Source organism: Pan troglodytes, chromosome 19 (genome assembly GCF_028858775.2).
Source record: "Pan troglodytes isolate AG18354 chromosome 19, NHGRI_mPanTro3-v2.0_pri, whole genome shotgun sequence".
Lineage (NCBI taxonomy): Eukaryota > Metazoa > Chordata > Mammalia > Primates > Hominidae > Pan > Pan troglodytes.
Window position 1 is genome coordinate 15,890,268 of NC_072417.2, and position 23,598 is coordinate 15,913,865.

Consider the following 23,598-nt stretch of genomic DNA (forward strand, 5'->3'; position numbering starts at 1 on the left):
TCCCGAGTAGCTGGGATTACAGGCGTGCGCCAGCACGCTGGGCTAATTTGTTTCTGTATTTTTATTTTTTTAATTATTTTTTATTTTATTTTTATTTTTTGAGATGGAGTCTTGCTCTGTCACCCAGGCTGGAGTGCAGTGGCGCAACCTAGGCTTACTGCAACCTCTGTCTCCCGGGTTCAAGTGATTCTCCTGCCTCAGCTTCCTGAGTACTGGGACAACAGGCACGTGCCACTGTGCCTGGCAAATTTTTTAAAATATTTTTTAGTAGAGATGGGGTTTCACCACATTGGCTAGGCTGGTCTCCAACTCCTGACCTCGTGATCCGCCCGCCTTGGCCTCCCAAAGTGCGGGGATTACAGGCATGAGCCACTGCACCTGGCCTTTTTTTGTATTTTTAGTAGAGATGCAGTTTCGCCATGTTGGCCAGGCTGGTCTTGAACTCCTGATCTCAAGTGATTAGCCTGCTTCGGCCTCCCAAAGTGCTGGGATTGCAGGCATGAGACACCGTGCCTGTCCTATCCAATCTTTATACCTGTTTCTTTTCTTTTTTTTTTCCTTTTTAAGGAAATCTTAGTAAGTAGAAGTTTCCCCTAATTATACCCTACAGATTCAATCTCTACAATTTGGACCTCATTCTTTTTTCCTATATATGTATTAACATGACTGTTATTTTTTATGTTTATTTCATCATTTACAAAAAACCAGTTGCCTATCTTGCCATTAGCTCTTTGCTGTCTCCCACCTTTCCCCAACTTCTTATCGTCTCAGCTCATGTTACAGGCACTCTTGGCAGAGCCTTCTTTCCTTTCTGAATTGGTGACTGCTGTCATCAAAAGAAGGTATCGGGGGCAGGGTATGGTGGCTCAGGCCTGCAATCCTAGCACTTTGGGAGGCCAAGGCAGGCAGATTGCTTGAGGTCAGGAGTTCAACACCAGCCTGGACAACATGGCAAAACCCCGACGCTACTGAAACAAACAAAAAAAATTAGCCAAGGATGGTGGCACACACTTGTAGTAGTCCCAGCTGCAACTACTTGGGAGGCTGAGGTGGGAGGGGTTGCTTGAGCCCGGGAGGTCAAAGCTGCAGTGAGCTGAGATCGCGCCACTGCCCTCCAGCCTGGGAGACAGAGTGAGGACCCTGTCTCAATTAAAAAAAAAAAAGGTTTTGGGAACCTGTCTACTTTTGCTATCAGCTTAAAATCACCGTTCTACCACCTTCCACCTGTTAGATTTTTCTCTTTTGTCAGGAAAGAATCCTGTCTTCCATGTTCTTTAGAGACTTTATTCCTAGATTTTATTTCATTTTATTTATTTATTTTGAGACAGAGTCTTGCTCTGTCACCCAGGCTGGAGTGCAGTGGTGTAACCTCAGCTTATTGCAACCTCCGCCTGCTGGGTTCAAGCGATTCTACTGCCTCTGCCTCCTGAGTAGCTGGGACTACAGGTGTGTGCCACCATGTCTGGCTACCATGTTGGCCAGGCTGGTCTCGAATTCTCGACCTCAAGGAACCCGCCTTCCTCGGCTTCCCAAAAGTGCTGGGATTACAGGCTTTAGCCACCGTGCCTGCCTAGTCCTAGATCTTAAAATGTTCCAAGAATCCAGGCCGGGCACAGTGGCACTTGCCTGTAATCCCAGCACATTGGGAGGTTGAAGTGGGAGTTTTGCTTGAGCCCAGGAGTTTGAGTCTGTGGTGAGATATGATTATGCCATTGCACTCCATACTCCAGTCTGGGTGACAGAGGAAGATCCTGTCTCAAGAAAAAGAAAAAAAAGTTCCAAGAATCCTTGAAGAATGTAGTCAGTGTGTAATCCTTGATTCTTGGACCTGCTTCAGCAATAAATCTTAGGAAATTTTAAAAACTGTTGTTTTATATATATTGTTATTTGAGAATCTCGTTTTTACTTTAGAGTTGCTTTAGGATATAATTGGAAGGATTTCTAAAAGAAGACAGAACTAAAAGTTAGGAAGAAAAATAAATTCTATACTGAATTTATTACAGAAAAACAGCTTACCACCTTAGAAAGCCACCTTTGCCATTATTTACCTCTGGCCTAAGGTAGTACTTTGCCTCTGGTAGATGTTTAGTAAATGTTTGAATGAATGAATAAGTGAGTAAGTAAATAAATGTTATCCTCTTAGTTCACACTTGCTACTGAGTGTGAACTTGCTACTCAGTTTTGTCTTCATTTCCTAACTCCTCCCAAATTTCTGCAAGTAATAGTAGAGGATTCTAAGGTATTATTTCTATTGAATGGCATATTGTAAGTCACTTAATCTTTTTATTTTTCTGCTTATGAAACAGTTTTGAGGGAAGAGTATGTGGCTTACAAGATACGACTTGGCCAGAAATGTCTTTTCTATAACATACTGAATGTTAACCTGACATGGCACCTGCCCTGAAGCTCTAAGTGGCTTAATGGTCAAAGTCTTAATTTTTGAACCATTAAAACAACATCTGAGATTCTGGTTACAGAAAATCTTTAGCTTCTTTATTTCCTTTCACTCTCACAAACCCAATAATCATTTGTTTCTTGAATCCAGGCACTGCGGGAGTTGGTATTAAAATACCGTGAGGACATCATTAATGTGCGGACAGCAGCAGACCACGTAGAAGAAAAGCTGAAGGCTGAGATACTTTTCCTAAAAGAGCAGATCCAAGCAGAACAGTGTTTAAAAGAAAATCTTGAAGAAACTCTGCAACTAGAAATAGAAAACTGCAAGGAGGAAATAGGTGAAGATAAAAGTGATGTAGTTTAGAATTAGAGTCACTAAATAAAACTTTAGTAAAAGAAGCAATACATGGCCATGGAGTCTGGAACACAGAAAAGCTTAGGAAAGAATTTAGTAAGGACTCAGTCCATTTTTTGTAGATATTCTGATATATTCAGATTCTGAATATATATTCTGATATAGTCAAATAATCAGAAATTCTGGTTATTTAAAATTTTTTTTTTTTTTTTTTTTTTTTTGAGACGGAGTTTCATTCTTGTTGCCCAGGCTGGAGTGCAATGGCGCGATCTTGGCTCACCACAACCTCTGTCTCCCAGGTTCAAGCAATTCTGCTGCCTCAGCCTCCCGAGTAGCTGGGATTACAGGCATGTGTGCCAGCATACCCAGCTAATTTTGTATTTTTAGTAGAGACGGGTTTCTCCATGTTGGTCAAGCTGGTCTCGAACTCCTGACCTCAGGTGATCCGCCTGCCTCGGCCTTGCAAATGCTGGGATTACAGTTGTAAGCCAACGCGCCTGGCCGAAAACTCGTCTTTTTAGGAGTTCTGTGGCCTCTTTGGCAATTATTCATAGCTAGGATTCTCAGTACTTGAACCCAGAACCAGGGGAACGTGATTCAATGGGTGGCATTTCCCTGCAGAGATGTGATACATGATCTAGAGGTAGTTTATGACACAGTGTCCATTTGCATAGATCCTGCTTTTCCCTGAGCTTAAATATGCTGATTGCTTGGTGGTAATTTTGAGACAGCCCCCCGGAACCCATGTTCAGCATACATTTGAATCCTTTGGGGGGTGCTCTAAAATTTTAAAGAAAAAAATTTTCATGCACAATAATAGATGAATGCTAATACATCTCATTTTTTTCCTTCTAGCTTCTATTTCTAGCCTAAAAGCTGAATTAGAAAGAATCAAAGTGGAAAAAGGACAGGTAAGTCGTGAGTTTCAAATTAATTCTATCAGCAACCAGTGGTTATTTATTGACTCCTACTATGCTGCACCCAACGAATAAAAAATAGTTAAGGCATGGGCCCTGCCTTAAGGAACTTTTGTCTTGTGGGAAGAAAACCACGGGGTAAGGGTGTGCTGGTGATTTATTGACAGTGCCCTGTGTGTCAGGCTAGGTTAAACTGGAGGAGGTAAGGCTAAGATGTGACTGTGGCCTGGAGTTTCCAGTGTAGTGAGAAGATAGGCAAGGCATGGTCATAACATGTTATATGCTTAGAGGTACAGTAGAAATATGTATAATAAAAAACATTACAAACAAGAGATGACATTTTCTAGCTGGCTTAGTCCTCTTAGACATCATGAGTTCCTTTCATAGTAACCCCATTCAACTTCCTGACCTCACTGTTCCTTGATTTAGAGATTTTCACCTCCACCCTGCTCTCCCTTCCCACACACTGGGCTGCATTTTGCCCAACTGTGACATCTCACTGCAGCCTTAAGTTCCTTGACCACAATCTGCCATCCTTCCAGCTCTTCCATCGGAGTACCTCATTCAGACCTCCAGTTCTCTGAACTTCCCCTTTCATCCTGGTTTCAGCAGCTTCAAAGGCTTGCTTTCTTTCCCCTAGGTTGCATCTTACTGGCCTGCCTCTTCCCTTCATCTCCCACCACACCTGTCCCTATGGTCTTTGACTCCTTGTCCCGCTGCTGCCCTCACCTGACCACTGCCCAACCTTGGACTAGTCTTGCTGTCCCCAGCTGCTGATGCCACGAGACTTGGTGACACTGCATGCTCAAGCTGCCAGATGGGCCTCCAGTGTTCCTCATGCAGCCTTTCATGTGTCCTAAGTTGCGTCTCTTCCATTCCTCAGTGGCAGTTTCAGAGTCACCTCACCTCAGCCCCCTCACTCTCAGCAGATGCTGGCCTCACTCCTCAGGCATCAGGCAGGGCCACCTTCAGCTACTGGGCTCCTCAATTACAGGTTTTCCTTTTATTCCCAGTCTTCTCTTTTTCTTCAGAGAATATCATGACCTGCTTCTGACCACAGTGTCATTGCCTAGGTGCTTTGACTGAGTATCTCCGACTTTTCCAGATGTCCCCGCGCAGTGCCGGGCCTTGAACTTCTGCCTCTTGACTGATCTTTTCCATTATGCATGAACAGGCTCAGGTGTCTCATATTCAGAAGGAAAAAGTCTGTCTTTGGATTGCACTCCTCTCCCGAGCTACCACTCTTTCTTCCTCCCTCTGTTGCCACAGTCTTGATCATCTCCACTGCCTGACTTCCCAGGCATCCCTCCACCTGCTGCAGTCTGCCTCCTGCCTCCACTTTGCTACTGAGATTGCGCCAGCAGAAATTACCAGCGCTCGAAATAACATCTCATCCTTTCCATTCTAGCTGCCACTCTTTGAGTTCAGACTTCACTCTCACCTGGCTTATTGTCACAGCCTAACTTTCCCTGCCTCCAAAATTTGTCCCTAAATCATCTCCATATTGAAATCAAGGTGATATTTAAACATTAGAAACTTGTTCGCGTCCCAGTCTAGTGGAAAGCCCTCCCGTAGTTCCCTTTATTTTACAGGATCAAGTCCATATCCTTAGCCCAGCCAGAGCTCTCCTGCCTCACACCACCTCTCTGCCTCAGTGCCTGTGGCTCCCAACGTGCTGTGCTGTAGGCCAGCCGAACATGCCACTGTTGCTGCATGTGTTTTTAATGTGTGCCATCCATTCCCTCTTATTGGAGTATCTCTCCATCTTCTCCCTTTGTCACCCTTGTCTTTGCCCTGTAAAAATGTAGGAGTCAAATGTCATCTCCTCTAGGAAGTCCTTTGTAACTTTTCTGGCAGAATTAAATGCTTCTTTCTTCATCCTTTACATGTCTGTTTACCCTGATTTCTCCATTTTGAGGCCTTAGAATATAGTGGGCACCTAATAATGGTTAATGAAAGAATAGTTCAGGAAGAATACAGAGGGGATCCACAGAGCTGAAAGGGTGAGAGGAGTATTCCCAGTGTAGCCCAAGTGTCTTGGTGTAATTCTCCAGGCTCTAGGCTCTTATAGGTAGTGCACTGGGGCCGAGGGAGTTTCTGTGAGTTTCAGCTTTTTCCTTTTTCACAGTTGGAGTCCACATTAAGAGAGAAGTCTCAACAGCTTGAGAGTCTTCAGGAAATAAAGATCAGTTTGGAAGAGCAGTTAAAGAAAGAGACTGCTGCTAAGGTAGTGTTTTCATTAGTCATTTAATTTTAAAAAGCAGGGCTAAGAATGTAGGATCACATCTTGCTTGTTGAAAAAAAATATTGGTGCTTTGAAGTGTCACCTTTTAAAAAGTTGGCAAAACTGACAGCTTGTGAAAAGAAAAAACTTAAAACGAATTGATCTATTCCAGCTGGGTTAAATCTTTTCTGCCAGGTCTGGAGGCCTGTGTCATAGGCTAGCTTCAGATAGTAGGCAGTCAGGGCCATTGACCAAGCCTGGGCATTGCCCAGTTAGAAGCAGTGCTTTGAAAATGTCATTCCATTTGACTGATGTATCAAATCCTAAGAGAGATTGCATCAAACCAGGTTTGCTGCCTAAATTTTGATGAGTTCCGTTAGAATAAACGTGCATGTTGTGGGGGTAGTTTCCTAGAAATGGTCTTAGTGAGCTGAGTGGTCAGACCTGAAAGTGCAGACAGTGTTGCTGAACTGCTTGTTTTTGGAAAGGCTCCCACACATCCTGCTGGTTTTCTGTAAGAGAGACTGGGGATAGCTGGGGCGTATTCACTAAGTTTCCTGGTGGATGCTTGACTGTGGAGGTTGTCAGAGGAAGTCCTGTATGTATCCCTGTTGGTGTGACAGACACCGATCTTAGCAGCTGTTTTGGTGATTATCGTCACTGTCACCAGCTGCTGGGGGTGGGGGAGGGCAGCACTTTAATCCATTTCTTCCTTTGGCTTTTCATACCCAGTTCATCTCAGGACTTAGAGCAAGTAGTCTAGATGGCCTGCACGCTTGCCCTATAGATAAAGAGATTGGTCGTGTATAGGAGTGTGACGGATATCCACCCACCTTTCTGCCCTAGTAGTAGGTAACTACAAGTTACTGGATTTCCTAATTCGGCCCTTTGGCATTAATCTTCATTCAAAACTTGTATTTTTTAGGCTACCGTTGAACAACTAATGTTTGAAGAGAAGAACAAAGCTCAGAGATTGCAGACAGAATTAGATGTCAGTGAGCAAGTCCAGAGAGATTTTGTAAAGCTTTCACAGACCCTTCAGGTGAGGCATTTGGGGAACCACATACAGAGCACGAAGGCAGTTTTGGGGGACAGAACCTTGCCGATCCCTGACTTGACCAATGGCAGTAGCTAGAGGTTTAGAGACTGGCTGCTCCTACCTCCACCCCAAATGTCTGACTCATCATTCAAGCCAAAAACCTGGTGTGTTCTTCACACTTGGCCCATTTTTCTTTTTCTGTATGCCTTGCCAATTTTGCCTCCTTATGAGTAAAGTACTGACTCCTTAGCATACCATGTAAGACTCTTCCCAACCAGGCCCACCCCTGTATTTTGCTCATCTCTCTGCCTTGTTTTACGTTTAACTGCTTGTGGTTCCTCGCCCACAACGTGGTGTTCTGTCTGGTGAGCACCCTCATCTCATCCCCTCCTGACTCCTTTCTTTCAAGGCTCAGCGTAGGTTTGTCCCCTCTGTGGAGCTCTTCTAGGTTCCTGAGCTGGGCTAAAGTGCCCCTCCCTCTGCCATGCTCCCTCGGGCACTCTATGAATGCCTGTAATGACACAATGACATTTAGAATATTGTGCTAAAACTAAGTTTTTTTCCCAGTGGAACTTCGGATTTTTTTTTTTTTTTGGAGACGGAGTCATGCTCTGTTGCCCAGGCTAGAGTGCAGTGGTGTGATCTCGGCTCACTGCAGCCTGTGCCTCCTGGATTCTAGCGATTCTCCTGCCTCATCCTCCTGGGTAGCTGGGATTACAAGTACACACCACCAAGCCCAGCTAATTTTTGTATTTTTAGTAGAGACAGGGTTTCACCATGTTGGTCAGGCTGGTCTCAAACTCCTGACCTCAGGTGATCCACCTGCCTCAGCCTCCCAAATTGCTGGGATTATAGGCGTGAGCCACCATGCCCAGACTGGAACTGTGGATTCTTCAGGATTGGGAGTCAGGTCTCATTTGTCTCCATAATCCCAACACATTACACTTTAAAATCCTAGTCTGCGCCAGGCATGGTGGCTCACGCCTATAATCCCAGCAGTACGGGAGGCTGACATGGATGGATTACCTGAGGTCAGGAGTTTGAGACCAGATTGACCAACAATATGGTGAAACCCCGTCTCTACTTAAAATACAAAAATTAGCCGGGCGTGGTGGCGTGTGCCTATAATCCCAGCTACTTGGGAGGCTGAGACAGGAGAATTGCTTGAACCCGGGAAGTGGAGGTTGCAGTGAGCCAAGATCGTGCCACTGCACTCCAGCCTGGGTGACGGAGCAATACTCCATCTGGAGGAAAAGAAAAAGCAAGCAAGCCAGGTGTGATGGCAGGCACCTGTAATCTCAGCTACTCGGGAGGCTGAGACAGGAGAATCACTTGAACCCGGGAGGTGGAGACTACAGTGAGCCGAGATCACACCATTGCACTCTGGCCTGGGCTGGCCTGGGTGATGAGCAAAACTCTCCGGAAAAAAAAAAAAAAAAAAAATCCCAGTCCGTTACACGGTAGCTTTGGGGAATTATTTTTAAAATTTTTAATTGTTCTTGCTGTCTCCCTTTGAAGTGACTACTACTCTGGTGAGTTAATCTGCTACATCTCAGCTAAACCAGTCAGAAAATCTAGGCAGGAGCCACCTGTAGTTATCTCACCATTGTTTCTCCAGGTGCAGTTAGAGCGGATCCGGCAAGCTGACTCCTTGGAGAGAATCCGGGCAATTCTGAATGATACTAAACTGACAGACATTAACCAGCTTCCTGAGACATGACACCCTGATGGCAGGATTCTAGCCTGCACTTTGGGTTTTTAACTCATCTTTAGAGCAACAGTAATTATTATTTAACTCTTAACTGAAGAAAGAGAAGTCACAACAAAAGGAAGACTGGAGAAATGCTTACTTCTAGAGGGAGAAGACTGTGTGGCACAGGAAACAGCAAACAGCGGGGTGATCTGCAGCCCAGAGACCTTCAAATGCGAACACTATAAACTCCAGGCTTGATTCCAACAGGCGTGGGATCAGATTTGGTGATGGAAAAAGCGCTGTTTCCTTGCCTGCTTTCTCCAACATAGATTTTCGGAACACATTTCCCTACCCTAAAGCGACATCCCAGTAGTGTTTGGAATTTTCTGTTCATAGATATTGGAAGAGAGAATTTGCTTTATCTGTTGTCTAGAGCTCATCAGTAACAGTATTCAGTTAGCAGACAGAAGTGTAGTATGCTGTATGAATATTTTATATTAAAATATGAAGGTTTGAGAGCAGGCCGTTGGCTACTGACTGTATTTCCCTTGCTCAGTACATTTTTGTTTTCCTTTTACCATTTTATCTTGCTTTGGAGGACCTTAAATGCTACTGAAACTTACCTGAGAACCATAGGACTGTGGCAAACAAAACCAATTCATGAAGTGAATTAATGATGAGGATCTGAAAACTTGGCTGGGGCTATATATACTGGAAGTTGAAGGTTAAAGGAAAAGCACAAGAAACTTTGGAAGCACTTTTTCTGCATACTTAGATGATCTTCATGGGCCCACAGGTACCAGGATAAAGCCGAACTGGTACCATCTACTCTTTTGAAGTGTTTTAGTCTAGTTATTGGATCAGTGAAAAACATTAGTATACGTTTTTAAATCGGCTAATTTTTCAACTTGGATCATTAGGCTTACGTACTACTTGTTTCAAATGTGTCAAATACAAAAATGGTAACTAGGTTGACAGATACTTTGTATTTTTCTTTTGAATTCAGACCTGGAATGTAAGTGACAATGCTTATGGAAAGCCAGTTAGTTAGAATTGGAAATCTGTCTTGTCATTTTACAAGCATTAGATTCCTTTCCTGTGTGAAGAAAGCCTCAGTGAAACAGGTCTTTGCCATAACTTTATGAAGTGCTACAGAAAGCACAAAGAATTGATTCATGTTCATCAATACCTGCTGAGAGTACTGTCCCAGGAATATCCAGTGGATGGATTCATCATCCAGGAGGTTCAAAAGTAAGATGGTTTTCAAATCATTTTTGAGATTGGTTGCATAACAGCAGGGTACCTGAAAGAGCCTTCTGGGAGTTAGTGAACTAGGTAGATTGTTTTGTTCACATAACGCCACCATCAACTTAAAGTGAATTGTCTTTGTTATAAATGAGGTCACTATGGACTTACCCTAAAGATCTTCTGTACTTCTGTCTTCCATAGGACAAATGATAAGTACTACATACCTCATCTCTTGGGTTATTATTGTAGTCTTGCATTCATGATTATGAATTTAAAAATAAATACCAATTATGGAAATAGTACTAAAGGCTTGCCGCGCATGAAACATTATTTTAATTGGTTTAAAGTCCCTTTATAAAGAGTGCTACATGGTTTAGATAAAGGAAACATATAACTATTGAGTTACAGGGGATTTTATTAATTATAAAATGCAATCAATTTAAATTACGTAGGTTTAAGACTAGTCCCTTGGATAAGCCCCAAGCGAATTTGTCTTGAGATTATTAAAATTAGTGCTGTAAATCAGGGTGGGCAATTCACAGCCTTTCTGAACTGACTGAACTAGAGCTTGCAGTGAAGTGTTCTGCTGAGACTGAGCACCTTACAGATATTTTTCTCCAGAAGATGGTGCTGGGTAATAAAATCATCACAATTAGGGAATGGTTAGTGGTCTCTACTGTGGCAAATGCCAACTGTTGGAATTCACTTTATTGTAGAAAAACCCAAACTGAGACTCTTAAGTTTTGTTTAGCAATGTGTTTCTGGTATGAAACAAACTACTGTGTCACTGTCCAGGTAGGAAACAATTCTTTCAACTGGGTTTTCAGCATAAATGGGAACTGATGTAGAAGGCAGGATTTAGCCCTTCTAGGCAAAAGAAAAGCTCAGTTGGGTTTCACGAAGTGTTCCTGTGCTTATATTCAGTCTGTGCCTACATGTTCTCATGCATGTCTAACCTGATTTACCTCTTACCTGTAACCTACCTTATCATGTGGCTTTTAATTGGCAGTCACTCAGCCATTTCTAAGCAGATATAGTACTACCTTTCAGAACTCACATTGGCAAGTGTAAAAAGATGACTTAAGGTGAAGTGAGGACAAAATCACATTCTGCATACTAACCTATTTTTTTCTCCCTTTAAGGTGCTAAACTTGCACCTCATGTCCACTCAGTAACAAGTATTGGGACGTAGAGCACAGCCTCACTCAGCTCTGAAAGGTAATACAGCCTGTGAGGAAGTGAGCCAGCAGTGGCCTTTGCAATTGTGGATCTTGAGCTCTGCTCTCAGCAGATTTCAGGTGTAACCATTTGTTAACTGTACTGAAGGTGTGTCCTCAAGAAGAAAGTGTTCAAATTAAAAAAGCTGCTGCCAAGTACACTGTGTGGTCTTCTCCTTTGAATCCTAGGGTTCTATCCCTCTTCAGAGTCATGTTTCTGGTGCTGCTACTTTAAAACACAGCTCACAAGAATAACTTGCTCAAATATGGAGAAAACTCAATAGGGTTCAGGGAGGTTCTGGCAGTGTGCAGTGTGAAATAATCCTGAGTCCTTGCTGAACACAACTGTAGGCTTGAGTTATAAAGCACATTCCAAATTTTAAATAAAAGCATTTGCTCAATTATTATAAAACAACATATTTAAAAAGATGAACCACACCAAAGGTCATCAAAACACCTTTTTATAAATTAGATAATTCTACCTGTTTTACAATATGGGTTTAAGCCTTCAATGGTGTTCAGTTCAGGTGTGAGTCAGCTCCTGGTGGTGTCAGAAGTTTACATGATTGCGGATATCATTGATTTGCTTCACCATTTCCCTTATGTGTTCACCCCTGTAAAATTGTAAAGTCACTCACTTTTGGAATTATAATAAACCATTTATATGGATTCTTAAGAATTTAAACTGGTAATGTTGAAATATCTAAGAACTGCTTTGCTAAAATTAACAGCTGAAGGTTTCAGGTGGATAGCAATAGTGTTCACTATTCATTTAAGGTGGCAAACGGTGCAAGTACTGGAAATATTTTTGAACATAATTACTGTAAAATACCTTTGGCCACACAACAAAATCATGTTACTAGAAGGTCATCCCTTTCAATCCTCCCACCATAGTCATTTCTTAAGTCCCTATGTATCATGTGGCTCTCATCCCAGTAATTACTTGACATGCAAATACCAAGATTCAGGTTTCTATTAAGTAAGACAGGTTGATTCTGGCATACTGTAAAGGAAAAACTATCTCACGATAATAGCTGATTGGAAATATTTACTTACTCCTCCTTCAGGATGGACTGAATGCACTTTCGCTGGTAGGCACTGAGAATAATGGTGGGTTTTTGAAGACTCAACACCTTCTCCATCTTTTGCTGTTGATAGTCCTTTTTCATAGTAACCTTAAGTATTAAAATAATAGATATTTTGGCAGTGGTTTGCCACACATTTTCACAGTATCTATTTGAATCTGTTCTTTTTACATTTTTGTAAAATTTTCTGTAGAATAAGTGCTTTAAGAAAAATTACCAAATTTAGCTAGTTTGGATCTATTCCTACCTGTTTGATGGCATTGCCCAAATGTCGAAGTTGATCAGGTATCAGCTGTAATTCTTTCTTCATGTCTCGCTCACTATCAGAGAGAACTGGGAGCTCAGAGTGAAAACTGTGAAGTAGTTTTTTCATCCTTTAGAAAAGGCAAGCAAACATCTCAATTTAAGGTCTCTACTAATTAGGAGAAACATAATCACAAGCTCATAATTCATGAATCTGGTGTTTCTGAAGTAGGCCCCATAGGAAGGGTTAGGGGAGAGCCTCATGTTTTCCCCAACATATACTTCAGAGGAGAGGCAGGGGGATCAGTTCAGTTCCGTAGGTATGTAAGCACCTGCCAATGCCCATTTTCTTAAATATCGTTGTTAGTACCTGACTAGGTAACTAAATGTTATACAGCCCACTGACCTGTTCATGATATCCTCTTGTTTTTCTTTAGCTTCCTCATATTTGTCAGCTAAACGCTCAGCCATTTCCCGCAGACTTTTCCTAATGATGTGTGAGACACAAGAGACTCTTGAGGTCCACACCTTGATGCTGAAACCAGCTAATGTGGCTCAGCATCTTAGGGTGAGAATATGGTTCCAGTCTTACTGACCTATTGTATTCTTCTTATTTTTGACACTTACCTCTCTTCTCGACAATAACTGAGATCTTCTAGTTGTTTCTTTTTTTGGTCACATAATAATTTGACCCTTTAAAAACAAAAAGAAATAGAGTTTATTCAGAAGCCAGGTCTAGGCTACCATACAGCATCAGCTACCAGCCAGGGATCGATGGTTTGTGGACACAGGACATCATACCTCCGCTGAATCTCCTCCTTTGCCAAGTCCTGTTTGAGAATGTACTGCTCTCTGAACACCTGGGTGGCTCTGCTGAGGAGTTGAAGGCATTCTTCAGGAGGAGGGGCTATGTCCTTTTCAGAAGCTCTTAAAAACAAAGTTTCTACCTTTATTTTCCTTAGCTGAGTAAAACAACTGAAAATAGACTCAAGTCACAGGTGCTTTTTAAACTTTTTATATTTTTAATTTATTTATTTGAGATGCAGTCTCGCTCTGTCACCCAGGCTGGAGTGCAATGGTGCTATCTCGGCTCACTGCAACCTCCACCTCCCAGGTTCGAGCAATTCTTCTGCCTCAGCCTCTCGAGTAGCTGGGATTACAGGTGCCCACCACCACGCTTGGCTAATTATTGCATTTTTAGTAGAGACAGGGTTTCACCATGTTGGCCAGGCTGGTTTTGAACTCCTGACCTCAGGTGATCCGCCTGCCTGGGCCTCCCAAAGTGCTGGGATTACAGCTGTAAGCCACCGTGCCCAGCCTAACTTGAGACGAGTCTCACTCTGTCGCCCAGGCTGGAGTGCAGTGGTGGGATCTCAGCTCACTGCAACCTCTGCCTCCCAGGTTCAAGCGATTCTCCTGCCTCAGCCTCCCAAGTAGCTGGGATTACAGGCATCTGCCACCACACCCAGCTAATTTTTTTTTGTATTTTTAGTAGAGATGGGGTTTTGCTGTGTTAGCCAGGATGGTCTCGATCTCCTGACCTCGCGATTCACCCGTCTTGGCCTCCCAAAGTGCTGAGATTACAGGTGTGAGCCACCACGCCCGGCCTAGCCTAACTTCTTTTTAAACACTTCCTGTTTATCATTCTCAGGTGCCACTTCCCTCCTGCTCCCCATTCACTAGCTGATCAAATATATCCAGTTTCTTCCAAATTTATCACAGTAAAAAGTATATGAAACAGATGAGGACAGAAAGGATGCACAGTAATTCTGAAGACAGAAGAGAACCCATTCATAAAACCGCTATGCCCAAGGTTGCATACTTCAAAAATGCTGGATTGGCAACACTACGTTGCAAAATGCTTCTAATATGCTTTTCAAAGGAATCTGGGGTTTCAGCCAGAACACGGAGGGGAGACTCTGCCACTTCAACATCTTCTCGAGTACAAAGCAGGGGAGGAGACGCTGGATGGACTGTACTTCTGCAAAATAAGTAAGTAAATTGAATTCTACCATGGAGTGATTTACTGTATTACAGGAAAGCAGAAACCACATTAATCCAGAACTTTCAGAATATAAAATAAAGTGTAACTTTTGTAAAAGTGCAAGAATGCATGTTTTCCACCTTGAAAAGGTCACTTTGGGAAGCTACACCCTTATTATTCCAATGCCCTTGATTTGTGAAAGCATTTCTGACTGCCATTTCCAGTTCTTTTCTAAAAGATCAAGGCAGCACAAACACCTAGCATGGATTCTCGGCAAAGGACTTGAAAGCCAGTTTATAAGCCGGAGCCACAAACATAAATTACTTAATTGTTAGGTTTGGAGTTGATCAAAACCAATATTAAGCCAAGAAACTGCTGTATATACCATATTGGTTCTATATAATTTCATTTCTAAAAACTATTCAGTCAAGTGCAAATACTCAAACTTCAAAAAGAGCTTAAAAGATCTCACAGACTTTGGCAGCATGGCAAGTGACTTACTCTGAAGGCAACAATTCTAACGTGAATGTTTGGTTGGGCGTGGTGGCTCACGCCTGTAATCCCAGCACTTTGGGAGGCCGAGGCAGGTGGATCACTTGAGGTCAGGCGTTCAAGACAAGCCTGGCCAACATGGTAAAACTGTCTCTACTAAAAATATAAAAATTAGCTGGGTGTCGTGGCACACATCTGTAATCCCAGCTACTTGGGTGGCTGAGGCATGAGAATCGCCTGAACCCAGGAGGCGGAGGTTGCAGTGAGCTGAGATCACACCACTGCACTCCAGCCTGGGTGACAGAGCGAGACTCTGTCTCAAAAAAAAAAAAAAAAAAAAGTGAAAGTTCATGAAATAGCATAACTTTATAGACAACTTGTATTTCAGCGAGTTGGCAGAAATATGATCTGAAAGTATCCAGATAATTGGCCTGGCACGGTGGCTCATGCCTGTAATCCCAGCACTTTGGGAGGCCGAGGTGGGTGGATCACCTGAGGTCAGGAGTTCAGGACCAGCCTGGCCAACACGGCAAAACCTCATCTCTACTAAAAATATAAAAATTAGCTGGGCATGTGGTGTGTGCCTGTAATCCCAGCTACTAGGGAGGCTGAGGCAGGAGAATCACTTGAACCCGGGAGGCAGAGGTTGCAGTGAGCTGAGATCATGCCACTGCCCTCCAGCTTGGGCAACACAGCAGACTCCGTCTCAAAAAAAAAAAAAAAATTATCCAGACAATTAATGTTTATTTTTCCCCTTTGGGATTCGTATTTATTCTGAAGTAAGCTAGTGTGACTAGGTTTTATTTTACTAAATGTACTGTGGGTGTTTAAAAAGTATGCTGAGGTAACTGACAGGTAATTTTTTCTCCAGTGATTTTATTATTTTTGTTTGGTCTTGCTAGCTTTTAGTGCCTTCAGTGTAAATAACACAAAATTTATATTTATTTTTACATCCAGATAGTACAACTTAATCAAGCTTCAAAGACTATGGAAGATCCTCTAAGGACAGTAAACTACTGCCAGTATTAGGAATTTCTGTCAGCATCCAGAGGTGCAAGCTTTGAACGGACAAGGGGTGGGGGTGTTGTCTAGTGTTTGAAGCTCCAGTGACTTTTGTTTTTGGTACTCATATTCCTACATTTATGTAACTCAGAATGATCTTCCAGGGCTGTTGGAAAAGGAAGATAGTGATTACAGCTTAATTATCTGAGTTCCTTAAAGGAGCAAAGACTAAGAGTTCAGCTTTTTTGTTTTTTTTTTTAAAAGACACAGGGTCTTGCTCTGTTACCCAGGCTGGAGTGCAGTGGCATGATCATGGTTCACTGCAGCCTAAAACTCCTGGGCTTAAGCAATCCTCTCACCTGAGCAGCTAGGACTACAGATGTGTACCACCATGCCTGGCTAATTTTTTTGTTTTTTTGTAGAGATGGGGGTCTCATTATTTTGCCCAGGCTGATCTCGAACTCTGGGCCTCCCAAAGCATTGGGATTACAGGCATGAACCACCACTGCACCCAGCCTGAGTTCAGCTTTATTCCAGTTTACATAGTCTACAGTGTCCCTCAGGCTGGCAGAGATGGAGAAATTAAAGAGTATGAGTATGGACTTCTGAGTCAATGAGACCTGCATCTGTATCCCAGCTCTATTTGTTACCTGTGACTTCAGCATTTACTAACCTCTCGATCCCCGTTTCCACTTTTATAAAATGGAAATGACAGTGCCTTCCTTACAGGGCTGCCCTGATGATTCCAGGAGGCAGTGCGGGTACGTGGCTTACTTCTGAGCTTGGCATATGGTCACAGCTTGATAATTATTACTCATATCGATAATGGAATTTGGTATTCAATTTTAGTATTTTTTCTCCACACTCTGAAGAAAAGCTCCTGACTCTCAGCTAGGTGCAAGGGATGCCAGAAACTATACCTACAATGAAACCTTATAGAGATGATGGCAGGAACAGAAATATCCACCCTTCCAACCCTCAAGTCAGAAGCCAAAGTATAAACCACACATGTATAGCTTCAAGTTGGTTACTGAGTGCATTTTCCCAACTTAGATACTGCAGAATTAACAAGAGCTGTGTGGAGAATATAAAATGGGACGTACAATAACGGCCATATGAGGCATTCATAGGTACTGGTGATGCAGATCATCGTGGGTCCCAGAATGTCAGGTACAATCCAAAATCCTCGAATCGGAGCTGGCTGCCTGGAAAAACACAGTCATAGTTAAATTACAAAGCAGCAAATGCAATGGAACCAAGAGCAAAGACATGACAGGTCCACGGCCTTCTCAGGCCTGGGCTGAAGTTGCTTAGGACACCCTATCAGTACCATAACCTCAAAAGTGGTGGCTTGGAAACCTTTAATGCAGCTCCACACTAAAGCCTAGAGCCCATGTGACTAAGTCACTCAGGAATCCCTAACTGTAGCGTGCTGCTGACTGTAATCTCAAAAGTTACACATTACACTGAAGATCTGTCTCTCCAACTTGCACATAAGCCCCAGCTATCTTTGTTTGCCTAGCCCAGTGTCTAACAAATTAAGTGCTTAGAAACTGTTGAATGAACAGAACTACCGAGTCTCTCTCAATGAGGCCCAACGTCAATGTCACAGGAAATCACTTGGCTCTCTCAGTCTTCCTTCCCACTTCCGTGAAGACACTGGAAACTGAGACCTCAGATGGGAACTGTCATTCTGCCAACATGCTCTCCTAGCGGCTCCCATGCCCATCCCACCTGCATGCCTACAACACACATCTGCCCCCGAATGTGGATGCCGCCTCCTCTCACACCTTCTGAAAATTGTACCATCAACTGTGTCGTTTCAAAATCTCCCTATTATCTACTTCCCCTCAGCTTGCAAACTCATGTCTCTTCCATTTAAAATACTCCCATTTCAATATAATGTCCAGTTCCCCTTAAGCTATTCTTTCTCGCCATCCCTTTAGAACCAGCAGTCTTTAAACAGCAGTTGCAAACGCTAGTTCCCCTTCCATAGCTCCCATTTACCTTTTTGGACGAGACATGGAGACAATATCTGGAAGGTTGTAAACTTTAACTTTTTATTATCAGTGTGAAATCTACACACTACTGGGCTATACACTATGTAACCAGTATCCAGGTCAAGAATCAGGACACTGCAGGGGGCCTCAGGGTTCCCATGCGACCTTCCCTGGTCATAGCCTTTCACTCCCCAGAGAAGTAGCCGCTACTCTGACATTCATAATATGTCTTTGCTTTGCTTTATAGTTTTCCTATCTATGTATTCATTCCTAGGCAAGACTGTTTAATTTTACCTGTTTCTGAAATTGATATAAATGGGATTTTGGGGTTTTTTTGAGATAGGGTCTCACTCTGTTGCCGAGGCTGGAGTGCAATAGCGCGATCACGACTCACTGCAGCCTTGACCTCGTGGGCTCAAACAATCCTTCCTTCTCAGCCTCCTGAGTAGCTGGGACCACACGTACATCCTACCACAGTGGCTAATTTTTTTTTTTGTTTGAGACGGAGTCTCACTCTGTTGCCCAGGCTGGAGTGCAGTGACATGATCTTGGCTCACTGCAGCCTCCACCTCCCAGGGTCATACGATTCTCCTGCCTCAGCCTCCTGAGTAGCTGGGATTACAGGTGCCCGCCACTACACCCAGCTAATTTTTTTTTGTATTTTAGTAGAGACGGGGTTTCACCACGTTGGCCAGGCTGGTCTCGAACTCCTGACCTAGTAATTCGCCTGCCTCAGCCTCCCAAAGTGCTGGGATTACAGACGTGAGCCACCACGCCTGGCCTCACCTAGCTAATTTTTAATTTTTTTTGTAAAGGGTCTCACTATGTTGCCCAGGCTGGTCTCAAACTCCTGGCCTCAAGTGATCCTCCTGCCTCACCTGACAAAGTGCTGGGATTATAGGTGTAAGCCACCATGCCCAGCCTACATGGGATTTTATTATGTATTTTCCTTGTTCACTTTTCTTTTCTCTTTTTTTTTTTTTTTTTTTTTTGAGATGGAGTCTCACTCTGTCGCCCAGACTGGAGTGCAGTGGCATGATCTCAGCTCACTGCAACCTCTGCTGCCCGGGTTCAAGCAATTCTCCTGCCTCAGCCTCCCGAGTAGCTGGGATTGCAGGCGTCTGCCACCATGCCTGGCTAATTTTTGTAGTTTTTAGTAGAGATGGGGTTTCACCATCTTGGCCAGGCTGGTCTTGCACTCCTGACCGTGTGATCCACCCACCTCGGTCTCCCAAAATGTTGGGATTATAGGCGTAAGCCACAGTGCCTGGTTTCACTGTTCACTTTTCAAGCTGGTACAGTTTGCTATCCTTCTCATTCCCCACCAAGCGTTTTCCCTGTGGTCCTCTGTATTGCCAAACCTAGACTATGTCTATTTCTTAGTGTATGCTATTTGTCTCATGTCTGGGTATACTCCATGTCTAACAGTGCTTATGAGATATCCAGTAATTGATGAACAGAATAAAGGGAGGTATCTAGAATACCTTCCAGGTTTCTACTGGGGATAACTGGGGTGATATGGCACCCTTCAGAAAAATGGGACACAGGAGAGATAGCAGATTTGGGAAGACGGAAGATGAGTTAAGGGGACATCTGGAGTTTTATGTTCCTATAGGATATCCAAGTGGAGGAGCCCAGTAGGCAGCTGGGTATGTGAGTCTGGAGTTCAGAGTGGTCTGGGCTAGGGCGATATGGATGCGGGAACTGTCAGCACTGAAGCCATGATTACGGCAGAAGTTACTCAGGAAAGGACCTAGAAAGAATAGAGAAGACCCAAGGAAAGAGTTGTGAGCATCACTTATAAGCAGTGAGGAGAGGCAGAGGAACCCGCCCAAGAAGGAAACTTGAGAAAAGGGCTGCTGGCGGGACTGAAGGAGAACCTGGAGGGACAGACGTCAAGGATGCCAAGGAGAATGTGTTTCAAAGAGGAGACATGGGCAACCACATCAAATAAACACAGCAATGCAGTGAAGGGCAGACACAGTCTCTGCTCTCATGAAACATATACATTCCGGTAGTGGCGACAGACATTAAAAAAATGCAAATATAAATAGTGTAATATGTGCTACAAGGGATAAGAGAATAGGAGAGCCCCAAGTTAGACTGGGGAGTCAAGGGTGTTCTCTGTGAAGAAGTGACATTAAGATCAGAAAGAAGGGTAGGAGTTAGCCAAGAGAAGACAGCAAGCTGAAGCTGGGGCTGGGGCTGGGGCTGGGGCTGGAGAAGGACCTTCCAGTCAGGAAACAGTATGTCGAGTGGCCCTGGAGCAGGAGAAAGCTTCTGATGAGCAGGACACTCTTAGGGGAGAAGTATCACGTCTGCAACTTTCAAATGACTCAGCAGTGAATACTGTGGATGTGAGTGTAACGGATACAAACGTATCTGAACTGCTGAAATGAACAATTGTTTTCTGATATACAAGGGAGGGAGAGTCCTTACCTGCAGGGCAATGGCTTCGTACAAAGGATGTGTTCAACAAAGCATTTCTGTTCTGTAGAGAGTTCCTGTAAACTATCCTTATCTTCTTCATCTACCATGGAAGACATTATATAAATGAAATGATGCTTAGACAAGTCTCCAAATTAAAATGCTAATGATATTGGGTTAAATGCAGTGAGGTTCTTGTCTGAAAACATTGCTTCTCAAGTACTATGCTTTTCTGACATAGGCATACGCTTTCCCAGGGGGTCTAGATTTCCGCCCCAAGAAGTAGGATTTTCCTTCGTAATGTCTCTGAATGCAAAAATGTTTCACTAAGAACAGTGAAATCATTCTCTTCTAGGGTGCTGCTTACCCACACTGATTTTATTTTCATAAAGGTTGAGTATCCTTTATCCAAAATGCTTGGGATCAGAAGTGTTTTGGATTTCACATTTTTTTTTGGATTTTGGAATATGTGCATTATACTTAGTAGTTGAACATCTCTAATCTGAAAATCTAAAATCCTAAATGCTCCAATGAGCATTTCTGTTGTCATGACAGCACTCAAAAACTTTTGTAGCTCACTCAGGTTCAAGGATGGAAAAAAGAAAAGTTTTGGATTTCAAATTTTTCAGAGTAGGGATACTCAATTTATAACAGCTTTTTTTTTTTTTTTTGGATGGAGTCTCCCTCTGTTGCCCAGGCTGGAGCGCAATGGCCCAATCTCTGCTCAATGCAACCTCCGGCTTCTGGGTTCAAGTGATTCTCCTGCCTCAGCCTCCTGAGTAGCTGGGACTACAGGTGGACGCCACCACGCCCAGGTTTTAGTAGTAGACAGGGTTTCACGATATTGGCCAGACTGGTCTCGAACTCCTGAACTCAGGTGATCTACCTGCCTCAGCCTCCCAAAGTGCTGGGATTACAGGTGTGAACCACTACGCCTGGCCTGTAACAGCTTTTTGAAACGTAATTCACAGTACCATACAAGTCATCCATTTAAAGTATACCCATTAAAGTATACAATTCAGTAAGTTTTTAGTGTAAGAATTGTATACCTGGCAGGGTGCGGTGGCTCATGCCTGTAATCCCCAGCACTTTCGGAGGCCAAGGTGGGTGGATCACCCGAGGTCAGGAGTTCAAGACCAGCCTGGCCAACATAGCGAGACGCTGTCTCTACTAAAAACACAAAAATTAGCTGGACGTGGTGGTGGGCACCTGTAATCCCAGCTACTCGAGAGGCTGAGGCAGGAGAATCGCTTGAACCCAGGAGGTGGAGGTTGTGGTGAGCCGAGATCATGCCATTGCACCCCAGCCTGGGCAACAAGAGTGAAACTCCGTCTAAAAAAAAAATTGTATACCTATCATTAACAATTTGGAATATTTTCATTTCCCCAAAAGAAACCCACATAACCATTAGCAATCACTCCTCAGTTTCTACCAAACTTTCCAGACCTAGGCAACTAATCTACTTTCTGTCTCTGTAGATTTGTCTATTCTGGACATCTCATATAAACAGCCATACAGTTGTTTGTAACTGGCTTCTTTCACTTAGCATCTGTTCACCGTTCATCCATATTGGAGCATGTATCAGTACTTCATTCCTTTTCATTGTTGAATAATACTCTGTTGTATAGACACACCACATTTTATCTATCCATTCATCAGCTTATGGACACTTGGGTATGTGGCTTCTGGGCTATGATGAATAATACTGCTGTGAACACTCATGTACCAGTATTTGTGTGGATACAGGTCTTCATTTCTCTTGGAAATATACTCAGGACTGGACTATCAGGTACATGGTAACTCTATGAATAATCATTTGAGGAACTGCCAGATTGTTTTCCAAAGACTGTACCATTTTACATTTCTATAAGCACTGTATAAAAGTCCCCATTTTTTCCCACATCCTCAACACTTGTTAATGTCCATCTTTTTCATTTTAGCTATACTAGTGGATATGACGTGATACCTCATTGTGGTTTTGTGGTATCTTATTTCCATAATGACTAATGATGTCGTACATCTTTTTATATATATGCTATTTGCCCAACTGTATCAAATGCTAAGGGTTCTTTATATTGTTCTCCATACAAGTCCATTATCACACAAATATTTTCTTTCATTTTGTGGGCTGTTTTCCCTTTTGTAATAGTATTCTTGAAGAAAAAAGATTTAAATTTTGATGGCCAGGTGCGGTGGATCACACCTGTAATCCTAGCACTTTGGGAGGCTGAGGTGGGTGGATCATTTGAGCCCACGAGTTTGAGACCAGCCTGGGCAACACGGTAAAACCCCATCTCTACAAAAAACACACAAATTAGCTGGGCATGGTGGCTCACTCCTGTAGTCCCAGATACTTTGGGGGCTGAGGCAGGAGCACTGCTTGAGCCCAGGAGTTCGAGACTGCAGCAACCAATGACTGCACCACTGCACTCCCACCCAGACAACAGAGTGAGACCCTCTGTCTCTTAAAAGAATTTTTTTTTTAAAATAGGGACATTACCTTGGATTATCCGGGCAGACTTAATGTTACCACAAGTTTCTTTAAAAGTGAAACAGAGTGATACAACATGAGGACTCAACCCAGCCCACTGCTGCTGGCTGCCTTTGAAGATAGAGGAAGAGACTACAAGCCAAGGAATGTGGCAGGAGCTGAAAAAGGGTAGGAAATGCATTCTACCCTAGAGCTTTCAGAAAGGAAAACTGCTGTGCCAACTTAAGCCCAGTGAGAACCATGCAGGACTTCTAACCTACAAAACTATAAGATAACAAATTTGTCATGTTTTAAGCCATTAAGTCTGTGATGATTTACAACAGTAGCAGTAGAAAGCCAATAACGGATTCAGTCTTTTTACCATTAAGCATTGTGTTGGTTGCAAGTTTTTCGTAGATGAAAAGTTTCCTCACTAGTTTGAGGAAGTTCCTTTCTATTAAGTTTGTTGAGTATTTTTAACATGAAAGGCTGCTAGATTTTTTTTTTAACTGCTCTCACTCTGTGAATAATTGGTATTAATTCTTTTTTTTAATTTATTTTTTATTTTCATTTTTGAGATGGAGTCTTGCTCTGTCACCCAGGCTGGAGTGCAGTGGTGTGATCTTGACTCGATACAGCAGTCTCTACCTCCCAGGTTCAAGCGATTCTCCTGTCTCAGCCTCCCGAGTAGCTGGGATTACAGGCATCCGCCACTATGCCTGGCTAATTTTTGTATTTTTTTTTTTTGGTAGAGACAGGGTTTCACCATTTTGACCAGGTTGGTCTTGAACTCCTAACCTCAAGT

General features: G+C 43.1%; 2 protein-coding genes across 9 annotated transcripts in view; one reads left to right on the top strand and one right to left on the bottom strand.

Annotated features, from left to right (window-relative positions):
• Positions 1-11,249, top strand: part of RABEP1 (rabaptin, RAB GTPase binding effector protein 1) — a 103,457-nt gene extending 92,208 nt beyond the window's left edge. For 3 of the 6 annotated variants that reach the window (XM_001165310.6, XM_001165137.5, XM_016931337.4), the window contains 5 exons: positions 2,546-2,735; positions 3,608-3,663; positions 5,798-5,896; positions 6,819-6,935; positions 8,551-11,249. In XM_001165310.6, coding sequence (XP_001165310.1) covers positions 2,546-2,735; positions 3,608-3,663; positions 5,798-5,896; positions 6,819-6,935; positions 8,551-8,652 — 564 coding nt within the window. In that variant the 3' untranslated portion in view covers positions 8,653-11,249. The remainder of the gene's footprint in view (positions 1-2,545; positions 2,736-3,607; positions 3,664-5,797; positions 5,897-6,818; positions 6,936-8,550) is intronic. The other 3 variants (XM_001165242.6, XM_063798253.1, XM_063798254.1) reach the window with 1 other exon arrangement.
• Positions 11,250-11,535: 286 nt separating this feature from the next.
• The window catches only part of NUP88 (nucleoporin 88), a 32,714-nt gene continuing 20,651 nt past the window's right edge, over positions 11,536-23,598 (bottom strand). For all 3 annotated transcript variants that reach the window (XM_016930697.4, XM_009431645.5, NM_001280088.1), the window contains 9 exon segments: positions 20,336-20,426; positions 17,000-17,101; positions 14,241-14,399; positions 13,220-13,345; positions 13,046-13,111; positions 12,825-12,905; positions 12,423-12,549; positions 12,147-12,265; positions 11,536-11,704 (listed from right to left, as the gene is read on the bottom strand). In XM_016930697.4, the coding sequence (XP_016786186.2) occupies positions 11,641-11,704; positions 12,147-12,265; positions 12,423-12,549; positions 12,825-12,905; positions 13,046-13,111; positions 13,220-13,345; positions 14,241-14,399; positions 17,000-17,101; positions 20,336-20,426 (935 nt within the window). In that variant the 3' untranslated portion in view covers positions 11,536-11,640.